The sequence below is a fragment of the Papaver somniferum genome, chromosome 2 (genome assembly GCF_003573695.1).
Source record: "Papaver somniferum cultivar HN1 chromosome 2, ASM357369v1, whole genome shotgun sequence".
Taxonomy (NCBI): domain Eukaryota; kingdom Viridiplantae; phylum Streptophyta; class Magnoliopsida; order Ranunculales; family Papaveraceae; genus Papaver; species Papaver somniferum.
This window is the reverse complement of record NC_039359.1, coordinates 134,488,310-134,500,866: the sequence shown is the minus strand read 5'-3', so window position 1 is coordinate 134,500,866 and position 12,557 is coordinate 134,488,310. Positions and strand designations below refer to the sequence as shown.

Here is a 12,557-nt window from a genome sequence, read left to right as displayed (position 1 = left end):
ACCGAACTCTACCTAATTCGCCAAGAAATAAATTTCGTAGTAACCGAACGTTCGCCTAATTGCATATATGCATATATAAGCCCAGTTCGGTTGATTCGAAAAATATGTTGAAGTTTGCGAACCAACCGAACTTCTAACACTAGGTTACTTTTAACCTGCAGTTCGGTTGGGAACTTGGTTGCGTTGAAGTTTGCGAACTAACCGAACACACAAGATGTACCCAAATAAATTGTTAAGTTCAAAGTTCGGTTACCTATCATTTTATCCTAGGTAACCGAACATTCCACTGTACGACCAAAACCTCCATTAACGAGCGAGTTCGGTAACCTGCGTGTTTGGAAAACGTAACCGAACTACACTTTCAGATGTGTTCGGTTACATGTTCTTGACATATGGTAACCGAACTGGCCCAAATCTACATAAAAAATTTCATTTTTTTTGAAAGTTTGGAGCAATTCAACCAACATTATCTAAGTTTGAAGCCTACCTGGGTACCCAAATACCCTTCCTCCGGTTGTGGTTGGTAAAATCCATCGTTTTTCATGTTTTCATTCTTCATCTTCTCTAACTTTACTCTCTCAATAATTCTACTTCTTTAAAAAAAAAGCCATATGATTTTTTAATCCCACTAATTATCTTTAACTTAATCATCTCACTAATCATTACACTAACTATTATTAACACTAACTAATCATCACCCAAAATTAATCAGGAGGGTAATTTAGGTATTAATATAAATGTCTAGATAAGGGGTGACCTAGATTTACTTCTAATTTCTTTACTCAAAATAAAACCATGGTCCCCCAAAAAGACCATGGTCCCCAAAAAATCGTTCCTTTTATGCCTCATACCCTCTTGCGATCTAATTCTCTCACAAGAGGAAACTCGTTTTCATTTTATCCTATGACAGGTTACAACTTACAAGGGACATGATTGGACAGTTGGGCCAAATAAATAAGCAAAGCCCAAATAAACTTTTAAAAGAACGATTTTTTGGGGACCATGGTTTTTTTGAGGACCATGGTTTTATTTTGGGTAAAGGCATTAGAAGTAATTTTAGGTCACCCCATATCTAGTTATTTATTTAATACCTAATCTACCCTCTTAATTAATTTTAGATTATAATTAGTGAATGATTTAGTTATAACAATTAGTGAGATTAAATTAAAAGATGGGTTTATTATTAGTTGAGTAGAATTATTGAGAGAGTAGAGTTAGAGAAGATGAAGGAGAAAAACATGGAAAATAATTTTTTTTTCCAATTCACTAAGTTTGGGTATTCAAATGATGAAAACTCATCTGATTCTTCATCTCCATCCTCTCCTAGAATATTTGTTAATCTTCAAAATGATCCGAATTTGAACTGGATTTTGAACAGTTCGGTTACTTTATATGAAAAACAAGTAACCGAACTCATCTGAAGCTGTAGTTCGGTTGCCCGTGAGATGAACAAGTAACCGAACTCATCTGAAAGTGTAGTTCGGTTACTTGTTCCAAACACGCAGGTTACCGAACTCTCAAATAATAGAATTTCTAGGAGTTACAGCGTTATGTTCGGTTGGTTCTCATAACCGAACTTTGGTGTACAAAGTTCGGTTGGTTCGCAAACTGCATGCACTTTTTATCTAACCGAACTTTACGTAATATAAGAGTATATAAGTTTACAAAGTTCGGTTCTTTCGCAAACTTGAACTCCAGCAAATTATGAATGAAATTCTTGCGAAAGGTATGGTGATTGATGAAACTTTTCAAGTGTCTACTGCTATCGAGAAATTGCCTACTTCCTGGTCCGAGTACAAGAAGAAACTTAGACATGAAACTGCTGAAGTTACTATGGTTGAACTGGGTAAGAAAATTCAAGTTGAAGAATTGTTGTGCTCCAAGGACAAAAATGTATCTTCTTCAAGGGACATGTCTTACAAAGCTCATGTGACTGAACACAAAGGTTCCAATGCTGATAAGAACCGAAACAACTCCAAGAAACCTCCAGGCAAGAAAGGTATGTTTCAGAAACCTAAATCTAGCATTAATAAAATTAAGGGTGATTGCTATGCTTGCGGAAATCCTGGCCATATGGCGGTTCACTGTAGAAACCGTAAGGACCTTAAAAAGAAAAATAATGCTAATTTGGTTGAAAACAACAAAGATGAATTTTCTGGCACGGTGTCTGAAGTAAATTTGGTAACAAATGTGAGAGACTGGTGGGTAGAATCTGGGGCTACCAAACATGTCTGTGGGAACAAAGAAATTTTCACCTCCTACAATAAGGTAGGGGAAGGAGAGAAACTCTATATGGGTAACTCATCTGCAGCTGCGGTTGTAGGAAAAGGCAAAGTTGGGCTCAAGCTCACTTCTGGCAAGACTCTCACTTTGAATGAAGTTCTTCATGTTCCGGACATCTGCAAAAATCTTGTTTCTTGTGCTGTTTTAGATGATAAGGGTTTTAAAATTGTAATATAATCTGGGAAATGTGTTGTAACTAAGGGTAAGGATTATGTGGGGCAGGGTTATAAGACTGAGGGTCTGTATAAGCTTAATGTAAACTCTGCTGTAATGAATAATAATGATTCTTATGCTTATGTTTGTGAGTCTTTGAACGTTTGGCATGGTAGACTTGGACATGTAAATTATAAGTCAATGCTTAAACTAGCCAATGTGGGCTGCATACCCAAATTTAGTTTCACTACAAGAAATTAAGGATTTAGTGACAATATTTTGGACGACGATTTAAATTTGCCACCAAAAGTCATTGTTTGCAACAAAAAAAAAGTTCACCACTATAAAAATTTATTTGCGATGAACTTTTATAATTATCGCTAAGCTTGTCACCAAAAGAAAAATCAGGGACTAAATACTTCTTTCTCACATATAATTTTTTTAGTGATTATTTATATTCGCCACAGAAAATCACAATTAGTGATTACCATGAATATTCGTCATAAAATATTATTTTTATGAGAAACTAAATTTTTTGTTGTTAGATATTCTTTTAACGACATCACTTATTTCTCGCAAAATTAATTTTTAGTGATGAAGTCGACTTTTGCCGTTGGGTTTTTTTTGCTACACAAAATAGGTTGTCACTCCAAATACATTTTGGGACTAAAACAGCTTCTATCACCAATAATGTGTTTCTGTGATGATTTGTGTTTACCACAAAAAAATATAGTTAGTGATGACAACAAATGTCCGTCATAAAAAATTGTTGTTGTGAGAAACCAAGTCATGTATCGCTGCATAGCTTTTTAATGACGTCGCTTGTTTCTCGCAAATTTAATTTTTGATGATGAAGTCAATTTCTGTCGACGATTAAGAAATGTAACGTGTTGGTTGGACCGAAGCCAGAAGCTGGTGGAAGTAGCGTCAGCATCTGAGTTAGCCGGAAGCGGCAGTGTTCAATGTTTTTGTCTTGTTTTCTTCTAAATTTAGATGTTAATTCAGTAAGCGGCATTTGGAAATCCTTTTCTATGTGTACCTCGATTAATTCTTAGTATACTTTTCACTGCTTTGCAGTGTCTTAGCAACAGAATAGTCTTGCAGGCTTCAATAGGTGGTTGTAGATAAAATTAATTCAGCCATTCTCTTCTTTGCAGCAACTTGCAGTTGTTTGCCGTGTTCTGTTGTCTTTAAAATATGACCTGCAGTCTCTTTTGGAATTAGGAAAGTATGTGCAGACTGTTCAGTTGTGTCCCTATAAGGTTTATATGTACGGACTTTTGTCATTGTACTTCTTTTTGTACTACAGCTTATGTCACTCTCGCAAACCTATCATCGGTTTGGTTTTCTTTTTCTTTAAAACAACATTTTCGTTTATGTTTCAAGTCCCTTTTCTTTGCTCACCAAAATCAGGAAGGACTGAAACATTATAAGTTTCTTATTTCTTTCTCTAGCGAGGTTCTGTAGAAAAAAATAAACTTTGGTAAACATTTGTTAAGTGGAAGACGGGAAAAAAAATTTAGTTTCCCAACTGGTCATAATCCAAAGAAAACTTTATTAATTCCTTAATGCAAGTTTAATACAAGCTTAAAAAAACATCTTCTTTGATAATTTCATAAGCCTCCGTGAATTTGAATTCGCGCCCTACAGATGCAGCATATGCAAGAATTGCAGCTTCTTTATCTATATTCAAGCCCCTCAATATTTTTTGTTACCTTGAACAACAAAGACATATGTCCCCGAATCTTTCTGATAGACATTGTGCCGTTCTTCCTTGATCATTACCATTTAAGTTGACAAAATATTGAAGAACACGATCCCAGAATGTTGTTGCGCTCTCCTCCATTGTAGTTTCTTCTAAGCCTGCAAGATAAGCCCTGCAAAGATCATTATCTTCTTCAGTGGTGAAATTCATTTCGCGCTGGTTAGTTAAGCAAATAGTATGAGCAATAAGAAGTTGCGTATAGAAACCATATATATAAAAAGAACATATTTAAGTTTAATAGTAAACATCCTAGTTTTGGGGATCAAAGAAGGCAAAAATGCTCTGGTCTTGGGATCTATCCTACTCTGGGGGATCTATGCTAGTTTGAAAATGAAGAATATTTCCTACACTATCCTCTCGATCCAGTCCTGATTCAAATTGCGCATTATGTGCACCAAGTTGAATGGATAAGTTCTTTGTACAAAAAAAAAACACAATTATTAATTACAAACTTATTCATGGAATATTAGAGGAATTATGCACATGCATATAAAGAACCATAACGTTAGTTATTTACGGTTGACAATCTTTTGGAAAACAAATGTGAACGAGACTGAGCTTCCTTTTCACATATGGATGATCTGACCCAAATGATATACATCATATTAACCCAAAGGGATATAACCAATATATCAAAGAGATTAACATCATACATACTTGGCATTTTGCCGCCATTCTTTCACTAGAGTATCTGCAAAAATTCGTAAAGTTTACATTTCGTAGAAGAAAGACGTCGTGTTTTATTATCAACCAAGAAATCTGTTACATATTCACTCGCATGAAAATTAAATTTGATAAATACTATAAAATTTTACCTTTGAAAGCAAATCAAATGATGCTAGAGATGATGGGGCGTCAAAGCGATTTAAATAATCATGACTTAATTCGAACAATTTAGTTATTAACACCTGGTAGCTATTTAGATTAAATTTAATAAAGTGTGCATATAAAGTTCAGCTCACCTATATAATAAGAAGCAAACTAAAACCAGGATTTCTAAGTAGTGGGCCAGGATCCGTTTAATTATAATATTAAGGGTTCACTCACCCACCGACTTGTATATGGGTGATGCAAAATCAGTTCACCGTTGGATTAAATGTATTAACAAAAAGGAAAAGATATGCATTTGAGATTTGATAAGTACCGCGTACAATATCTAACACCTGGCTTCGCCTTGCTTTGTATTTAAGCCACCTGTACTTAGAATCAAAAACTTAGCTTATTAAAAGAATTCGTATAGTTTATAAAAAAAAAGAATTCGTATTTGCGTTGAACTCGACTTCCGATTTACTTGTTATCCGAGGTGAAATAGGTATTCCAAAGTTGGTACTTTCCTATAAAATCACAGGTGTCATAAAGAAGATTATTAGATGAGAATCATAGCACAGCGTGTGGGAGATTAATTGATTCGTTTTCACACCGTGTGCAGCACTTGATTTACTTTCAAGAGAAAATACAGGTTGGTCAAATTTTTGTTTACTCTTTATGAAGTTCATACGCTATAGATCTTCATGGTTTGTTTTGTTCATGTAAATTTCAATTTAATTAGAATTATTTTACTTTATGCAAAATATCTAGTTGAACTACATATTGTTATCATGATTCTATGATTTCTATAAAAAATTATAATTATCAAAAACATTATGTAATTGCTTTTTTTTTTCCTAATATCTTATATTTTTTTTTGTCTTTGATGATTGTTGATTATTTTTTTGTTTCAATCAAGAGAAGATAAATCCTTTGGCTAACGAATAAAACGCTATTCAAAATTCAGGTTTAATGGTTTGGTTTTCTGTTTGTATGTGGTTTCTATTGTAATTTTCCAAGGTTTTTAGTATTATTTATTTATTTGAAGCATATGTTATTATCTGATGAATTATTTTCCTATAAATTTTTTTCATAAATATCTTACCTTCTTCTTTATTCACAGGAATGGATAAAAGCTGGATGTACGAGAGAAACAAGTTGAGTCCTAAATTCTTAAAAGGGGTTCAATCGTTTATTCAGATGGCATCTAATTATATGGCGGAGAAAAACATGGATAAATGTTTATGTCCATGTGCAAATTGTATAAACGCAAACGGTCATGTTTCATTGAATTTTGTCGAAAGCCATCTATATAAATATGGAATGGCAGGAAGTTACACGATATGGATACATCATGGAGAAGTTGATCCTTATTCCCAAAATCAGCCTAATCCAAGTTCCGCCAACGTTGATATTGATGATGATGATGATGATTATGAGGACGACGATGAAATAGTTGAAATGATACACACACAAATCGAATCGAGACGGTTGGATAGTCAAGGAGAAGGAATGGATACTGGTCGTGATGATAAGGGTGAAGTAGATTTTGGAGAGTTTGCTGAGTTATTAAGTGAAGCCAAAGAAGAATTGTATCCTGGATGCACAGATTTTTCGTCATTGACGTTCCTTATAAAGTTGATGCATATCAAGGTACTAAATCACATGAGTAACAAGTGCTTTGAAATGCTCCTCCAACTGCTGAAACTAGCTTTTCCAAAAACCAATAGGATTCCGAAGTCATACTATGATGCCAAGAAGATGCTTCGTGACTTGGGATTGGGTTATGAATCAATCCATGCATGCAAAAATGATTGTGCACTCTTTTGGAAAGAGCACAGTGAAAGAGTTGATTGTCCTGTTTGTCATGAGTCTAGGTACAAAATTGACGATGGGAAAGGCAAGAAAATCCCGCACAAGATACTGCGATATTTTCCATTAAAACCTAGATTACAAAGGTTATTTTCATCAAAACACACAGCTAAAGATATGCGATGGCACAAAGACAAGTATGACCAGAAAGAAGGCGTTTTGAAGCATCCTGCTGATGGGGAAGCTTGGAAAGATTTTGATAATCGGTATCCATCGTTCGCACAAGATCCACGTAACGTTCGAATTGGTTTGGCCACCGATGGATTTAATCCTTTTGGAAACATGAGCAACTCATACAGCATGTGGCCGGTAATACTTATACCTTATAATCTACCTCCTTGGAAATGCATGAAGGAGCCTTTTTTCATGATGTCATTACTTATTCCTGGCCCACAAGCACCTGGCAGAGATATTGATGTATATTTGCGTCCTTTGATTGATGAACTGAAAGAATTGTGGGATACTGGTGTGGAAACTTATGATGCCTCAAGTGAAAAAAGTTTTCGTATGCATGCAGCTGTGTTGTGGACCATTAATGACTTTCCAGCATATGCCAATTTGTCTGGATGGAGTACAAAAGGGTATTTAGCTTGTCCTGTTTGAAATGAAGATGCACCATCAATTAAATTGAGGAGCAAGATATGTTATATGGGCCATCGCCGATACCTGTCCCCTGATCATAAATGGAGACGGAGTAATCTTCATAATGGAAAACACGATTATCGGTCTCCACCTAAGAAGTTTACAGGAGATGAACTTTTGTCCCAGATGAACAATATTAGAAATACCAATCCGGGAAAGCATCCAGATATATATGATAAGAATCGTAAGCGTTGTCCTGATGAATTGAACTGGGTAAAGAAGAGCATATTCTACGAGCTTCCATATTGGAAAGACCATTTAATCAGACATAAGCTTGATGTGATGCATATTGAGAAAAATATATGTGATAACATTGTGGGAAAATTGATGAACATTGAAGGAAAAACAAAAGATACAATGAAAGCTCGTTTAGATTTGGAAGACATGAACATAAAGAAAGAGCTGCATCTTAAACGCGTGGGAAACAAATTCATAAAACGTCCTGCATGTTATACTCTGTCACCAGATCAAAGGAGACATTTTTGTAAATTCCTAAAATCGGTGAAGTTTCCAGATGGTTATGCCGCTAACATATCAAGGAGTGTTAACGTTAATGAAGGAAAGATATCCGGTCTCAAAAGTCATGATTGTCATGTTTTATTACAAAGGCTACTCCCTGTCGGGATTCGACCTTACCTGAAAAAAGATCTGTGCACTCCCTTGATTGAGTTGTGCAATTTCTTTCATGATTTGTGTGCAAAGACATTGACTGTAGCTCACTTGGATGAACTCGAAAAAGCAATACCGTTGATTTTGTGTAAGTTGGAAAGGATTTATCCACCTGCCTTTTTTGATGTCATGGTTCACCTAGCTGTTCACTTGCCACAGGAAGCAAAACTTGTTGGACCAGTAGGTTATAGCTGGATGTGTCCAATTGAAAGGTATGTATAATTCGCGTACCTTATTATTCCATGACATATATTTATATTTTCGAATACCTATACATCTTTGTTGTTTTTTATTTTATTTATAAATTTACAATTTTCAGGGCATTGGGGACTCTTAAGCGTTACGTGAAAAATAAAGCTCGTCCAGAGGGATCAATTGCAGAAGCTTACATTGTTAACGAGTCTTTGACATTTTGTTCAATGCATTTACGTGGGACGGAAACAAAGTTTACTCGACCAGAAAGAAATCCTGATAGATCAAACAATAATCAACGGAAAAGGGGATCTATATCTGTCTTCGCTCACGATATTTGTCATACTGGTGCTTATGATATAAACGAATTATCATTGCAAGAACGAGATCAAATGATCTGGTTTGTTCTAAACAATTGTGATGAAGTGCAGCCTTACATGCAGTGAGTAGCTTTAATATTATTAACATTTATGCAAAGTTATCACTAAACATGAAAAATCTTATTGTTTGTTATCTAATTTCTGTAGAGAGCACCTGACTTTGTTGAAGAAGGAAAATAATGTGAACGTGTTGCAAAGACATCAAAAACAGTTTCCCGAATGGTTTAAAGATCGTGTAAGTGTTCTCTCTTTTTATACTTATTGATTGTTTTTTGAGATGATCATAACTGTGTACTTTCTTCCCCCACCCCCAAAAAGAAAGTAGCAGCGGTTAGTGTAGATAGTGATGGCAGAAAAATGAGACCATGCATGTCCTAAACCGCAACATTAATTAGTCAAACAGAAAACTTAAGAGTCATTTTAAAAGCCTTGCCGATAAAGAAAATAACATCTTTCACACTAGTGGCATTCGTACTAGAAGTTTTTCATTTTCTAATATATATATATGGGTCGATTGACGACAACTAGCAACGTGTGATTTATACAAATCTGGTTTTTAAAGACATATATATCCATCCAAAACATGCTGCACCAAACCATATAAGTTCAAACTAGTCATAGATGTTATCTACCATGCTAAACCTTAGAAATTTATACGGACCATATGTCGACACTCCCAAATGCAAACACCACCCAGTACCACTACCTACTTCGACTAAGGATGAGCTTAATAGGAGCAAGAGACTTGGTGGCAACAACCAGAAAGAAAGAGATATTGTTTCATCGTAAATTTAAATTTTTCTAAATTCTTTTGGCAGATGACAACTTTATGGGCCAAAAAGTCACCCGAAGCTACTCAGGAGTTATACTAATTAGCATGGGGATTTGATTTTCGTGCAAATTCATATTCTGTTTGCAATGTTAATGGAGTGCGCTTTCACACTAGTCAAAGGGAAGTTCGCCGGACAACCCAAAATAGTGGTTTGGTAGTTGATAGTGAACATGATGGTTCGGCAATGGAATTTTACGGTACTGTAAGCGATGTTATCGAGTTAGAGTATACGCTGGGTTATCGCGTTGTGTTATTTAAGTGCAAATGGTTTGATGTAAACCCAAGGAGAAATAGGATTCAGAAGGACTATAGTTTCACATGCTTAGATCTGAGCAATTTCTGGTACGAGGATCAACCATTTATTTTTGCATCCCAAGTTCGGCAAGTGTTCTATGTTAATGATCACAAATTCGGATTAAATTGGAAAGTGGTTCAAAAAATGCAACATAGACATTTGTGGGATATTCCTGAGGTTGAGGACTCCGAAGAATTGGAAAATGATGATCTTCACACTGATGTTAGTGAGGCCTATCAGAGTGGGGAGTCGACGTTGTTAACAACTGTTGAAGCGGACGATATTCATGAAAATCAACTACAACGAGATGATGATGGTGAATATGAAAAGATAGATGTAGACTTTGTAGTTACAGATGGTTCAATCGATGATGAAGAGGAGGAAGATGACACGTTATTTGACTATACTGATGACTTACCAGATGAAGAGGAAGTTGTGGTGAATGATGAAGACACTGACATTGAAGATTAGTTGGTTCAGTTATTTTATTTACTTTAAAATTTTATTTACTTTAAAAGTTTAAATTAGAATTTAATACCCATAACTTTGGAAAAAATTTAATGTGTTTTATTGGTCTTAGCATCAACATTACTACTATTTTAAATAACTATCGAGATTCTATCACATATGTGCATGTTTCTTAAACAAACCATCGTCAATACATTCCTTTTTTTTTTGGAATTGACAACCAGTCACTTTGTTGTTGTTTTTTCCATACAGAGAAGGTTATTTTAAAAAGAAAAAATTCATGCAAAGCAACCAAAATTTAATAATATAAGAAATTGATCAAAAATAGGGATAGATCAATGAAATACCTTTACGCGAATATACTTGGTGCGTATATTCGCATTTAAGTCTCTGACATCGCATGTGTGGCATCTGCATTAGCAGCTTGGTGTGCCTGGAGTTGAAAGGCATTTTGCCTCTCTGCATACACTTTTCCAGAAGTTCCTGAAATGTAACTATTCTATTTTCTACATTCATATAAGCTTTGGATCGTCAAGAAATGTCTGCTGATGTTAAAGATTCTTGTTCTCAACTGGGAGAATGGGAAAGATGTTTGCAAGGATGTCTGGTGTCTCCCCCTTTCACTGGTGATGGTATTCGTTCATTTGTCCCCGAAAAAGCTTTTTCCAATGCGGTTTCTAGAAAACACACTAAATATTTGGACAAGTGTACTTCTTTGGGGTTTGGTCTGGGCATCTTGGCCTTCACCACTCTGAGGGAGCTTGGCGAAGACACTTTGATTTTTTTTCAAGCGTTTGAAGAATTGCTTAATTAGTAACGATGCTAGTAGTGGCTTTGGTAGTTTTATTTTCCATAGATTAGGTGTTGCTATTCAAAGAGGAGTTGGAGCCCAGCTTGTTGCTAGGCTTTCGACTAGAAGCTTTGTTTGAGTTTTGTTAGAACTTTACCAAAAATAAATAAGTTAAAAAAAAAAACAACTTTGTTTGGGTTTTGTAAGGTTTTGACGTATCTGTATATAGTTTTGCTTCGCGTTTAATATAATGTTGTTTTAGTAAAAAGAAAAAAAAAACACAAGAAAATAAAATTCAATAAAAAACTTTTTTTATCAAAAATAGGTTTACCTATAATTCATGCTTAAAAAATAAAATAAATAAAATCCCTATAAATTAAACCTATATATCCTTGTAACACATAGGGAATGTCATGATGTATCAAAATTAATTTTCTCTAAGGGATATTATAATACATCAAAATTCATTTTTTCATTCAGATATCGTTGTAGTACAATGGTAAAGCTATTAGGTGATGTTATAAGTGACTTTTTAGAGATCGAAACTTGTGAGCACAAAATTCTATATATATCAAAAATAAAGAATTTCTCAATTATAGCTAATTGAGCAAAAACTCATCAGCATCAAATCCTATAACGATCGGGAAGGAACAAAAAAAAAAACGAAAAATTAACTTCTTTCTGAAGCACTCTGCTTTAGAGTATGATATCCTACACAAAAATATTTCAAAAACATATGGGTTTACTACTTATGAACAAATCACATTCCACAAATATGGACAGGCCGATGTAGTTAACTTCGGATTCTGGTTCGTCTCAGCCAGGAACATTTTCCCACATCACCAATTTTTAAAATAGAAACAAGTATTCATTCAAAATAGTAAGAAACTCAATAGCCATACAAATTTCAAAAATTACAACCAAGATTTCCTGCAATCAACTGACATTCAATCAAGTTTTCAGGACGATTCCAGTTGATTCCGTCTAAATTCCATCTCGGTGAAATTAAGCATCATGCTGCCTTGAGTGTCGAAACCGGAATTTCCGAAGAGATCAACTGCATTTGCCCAGAATCAAAAGCCAGTACCACAAAGAAAATAGATAGTGTAAATCCAGCAATTTATCCTTAGTTGGTAAGCAGTTGTAATACATGCATTTCCGAAAGAGATTGATAAAGGATGTGACGAAGTTTCGTGACCAAAAATAATCCAACCGATAGTTATATTATATATAGAAATATTGTGAGCTAGGCTATTATTAGAACAACTCTATTTGGAATCCAATTGTCCTTCCATAGAGATAGCGACTCCCAAACATAATATTTTTTTATTATGCCAATCCAATGAAATATCCTTTTCCAGAAAGGATAGAGTTTGGTTTAAAATATCTTTTTTCTTAATACTAAGACC

The 12,557-nt window shown here is 34.8% G+C and overlaps 1 protein-coding gene across 1 annotated transcript; it reads left to right on the top strand.

Moving 5' to 3' along the window:
* The first annotated feature begins 6,133 nt into the window (after nucleotides 1-6,133).
* LOC113352005 lies at nucleotides 6,134-7,483 on the top strand. The gene has a single exon (XM_026595890.1). The coding sequence runs from the start codon at nucleotides 6,134-6,136 to the stop codon at nucleotides 7,481-7,483; it is 1,350 nt and encodes a 449-aa protein (XP_026451675.1).
* Nucleotides 7,484-12,557: the final 5,074 nt, after the last annotated feature.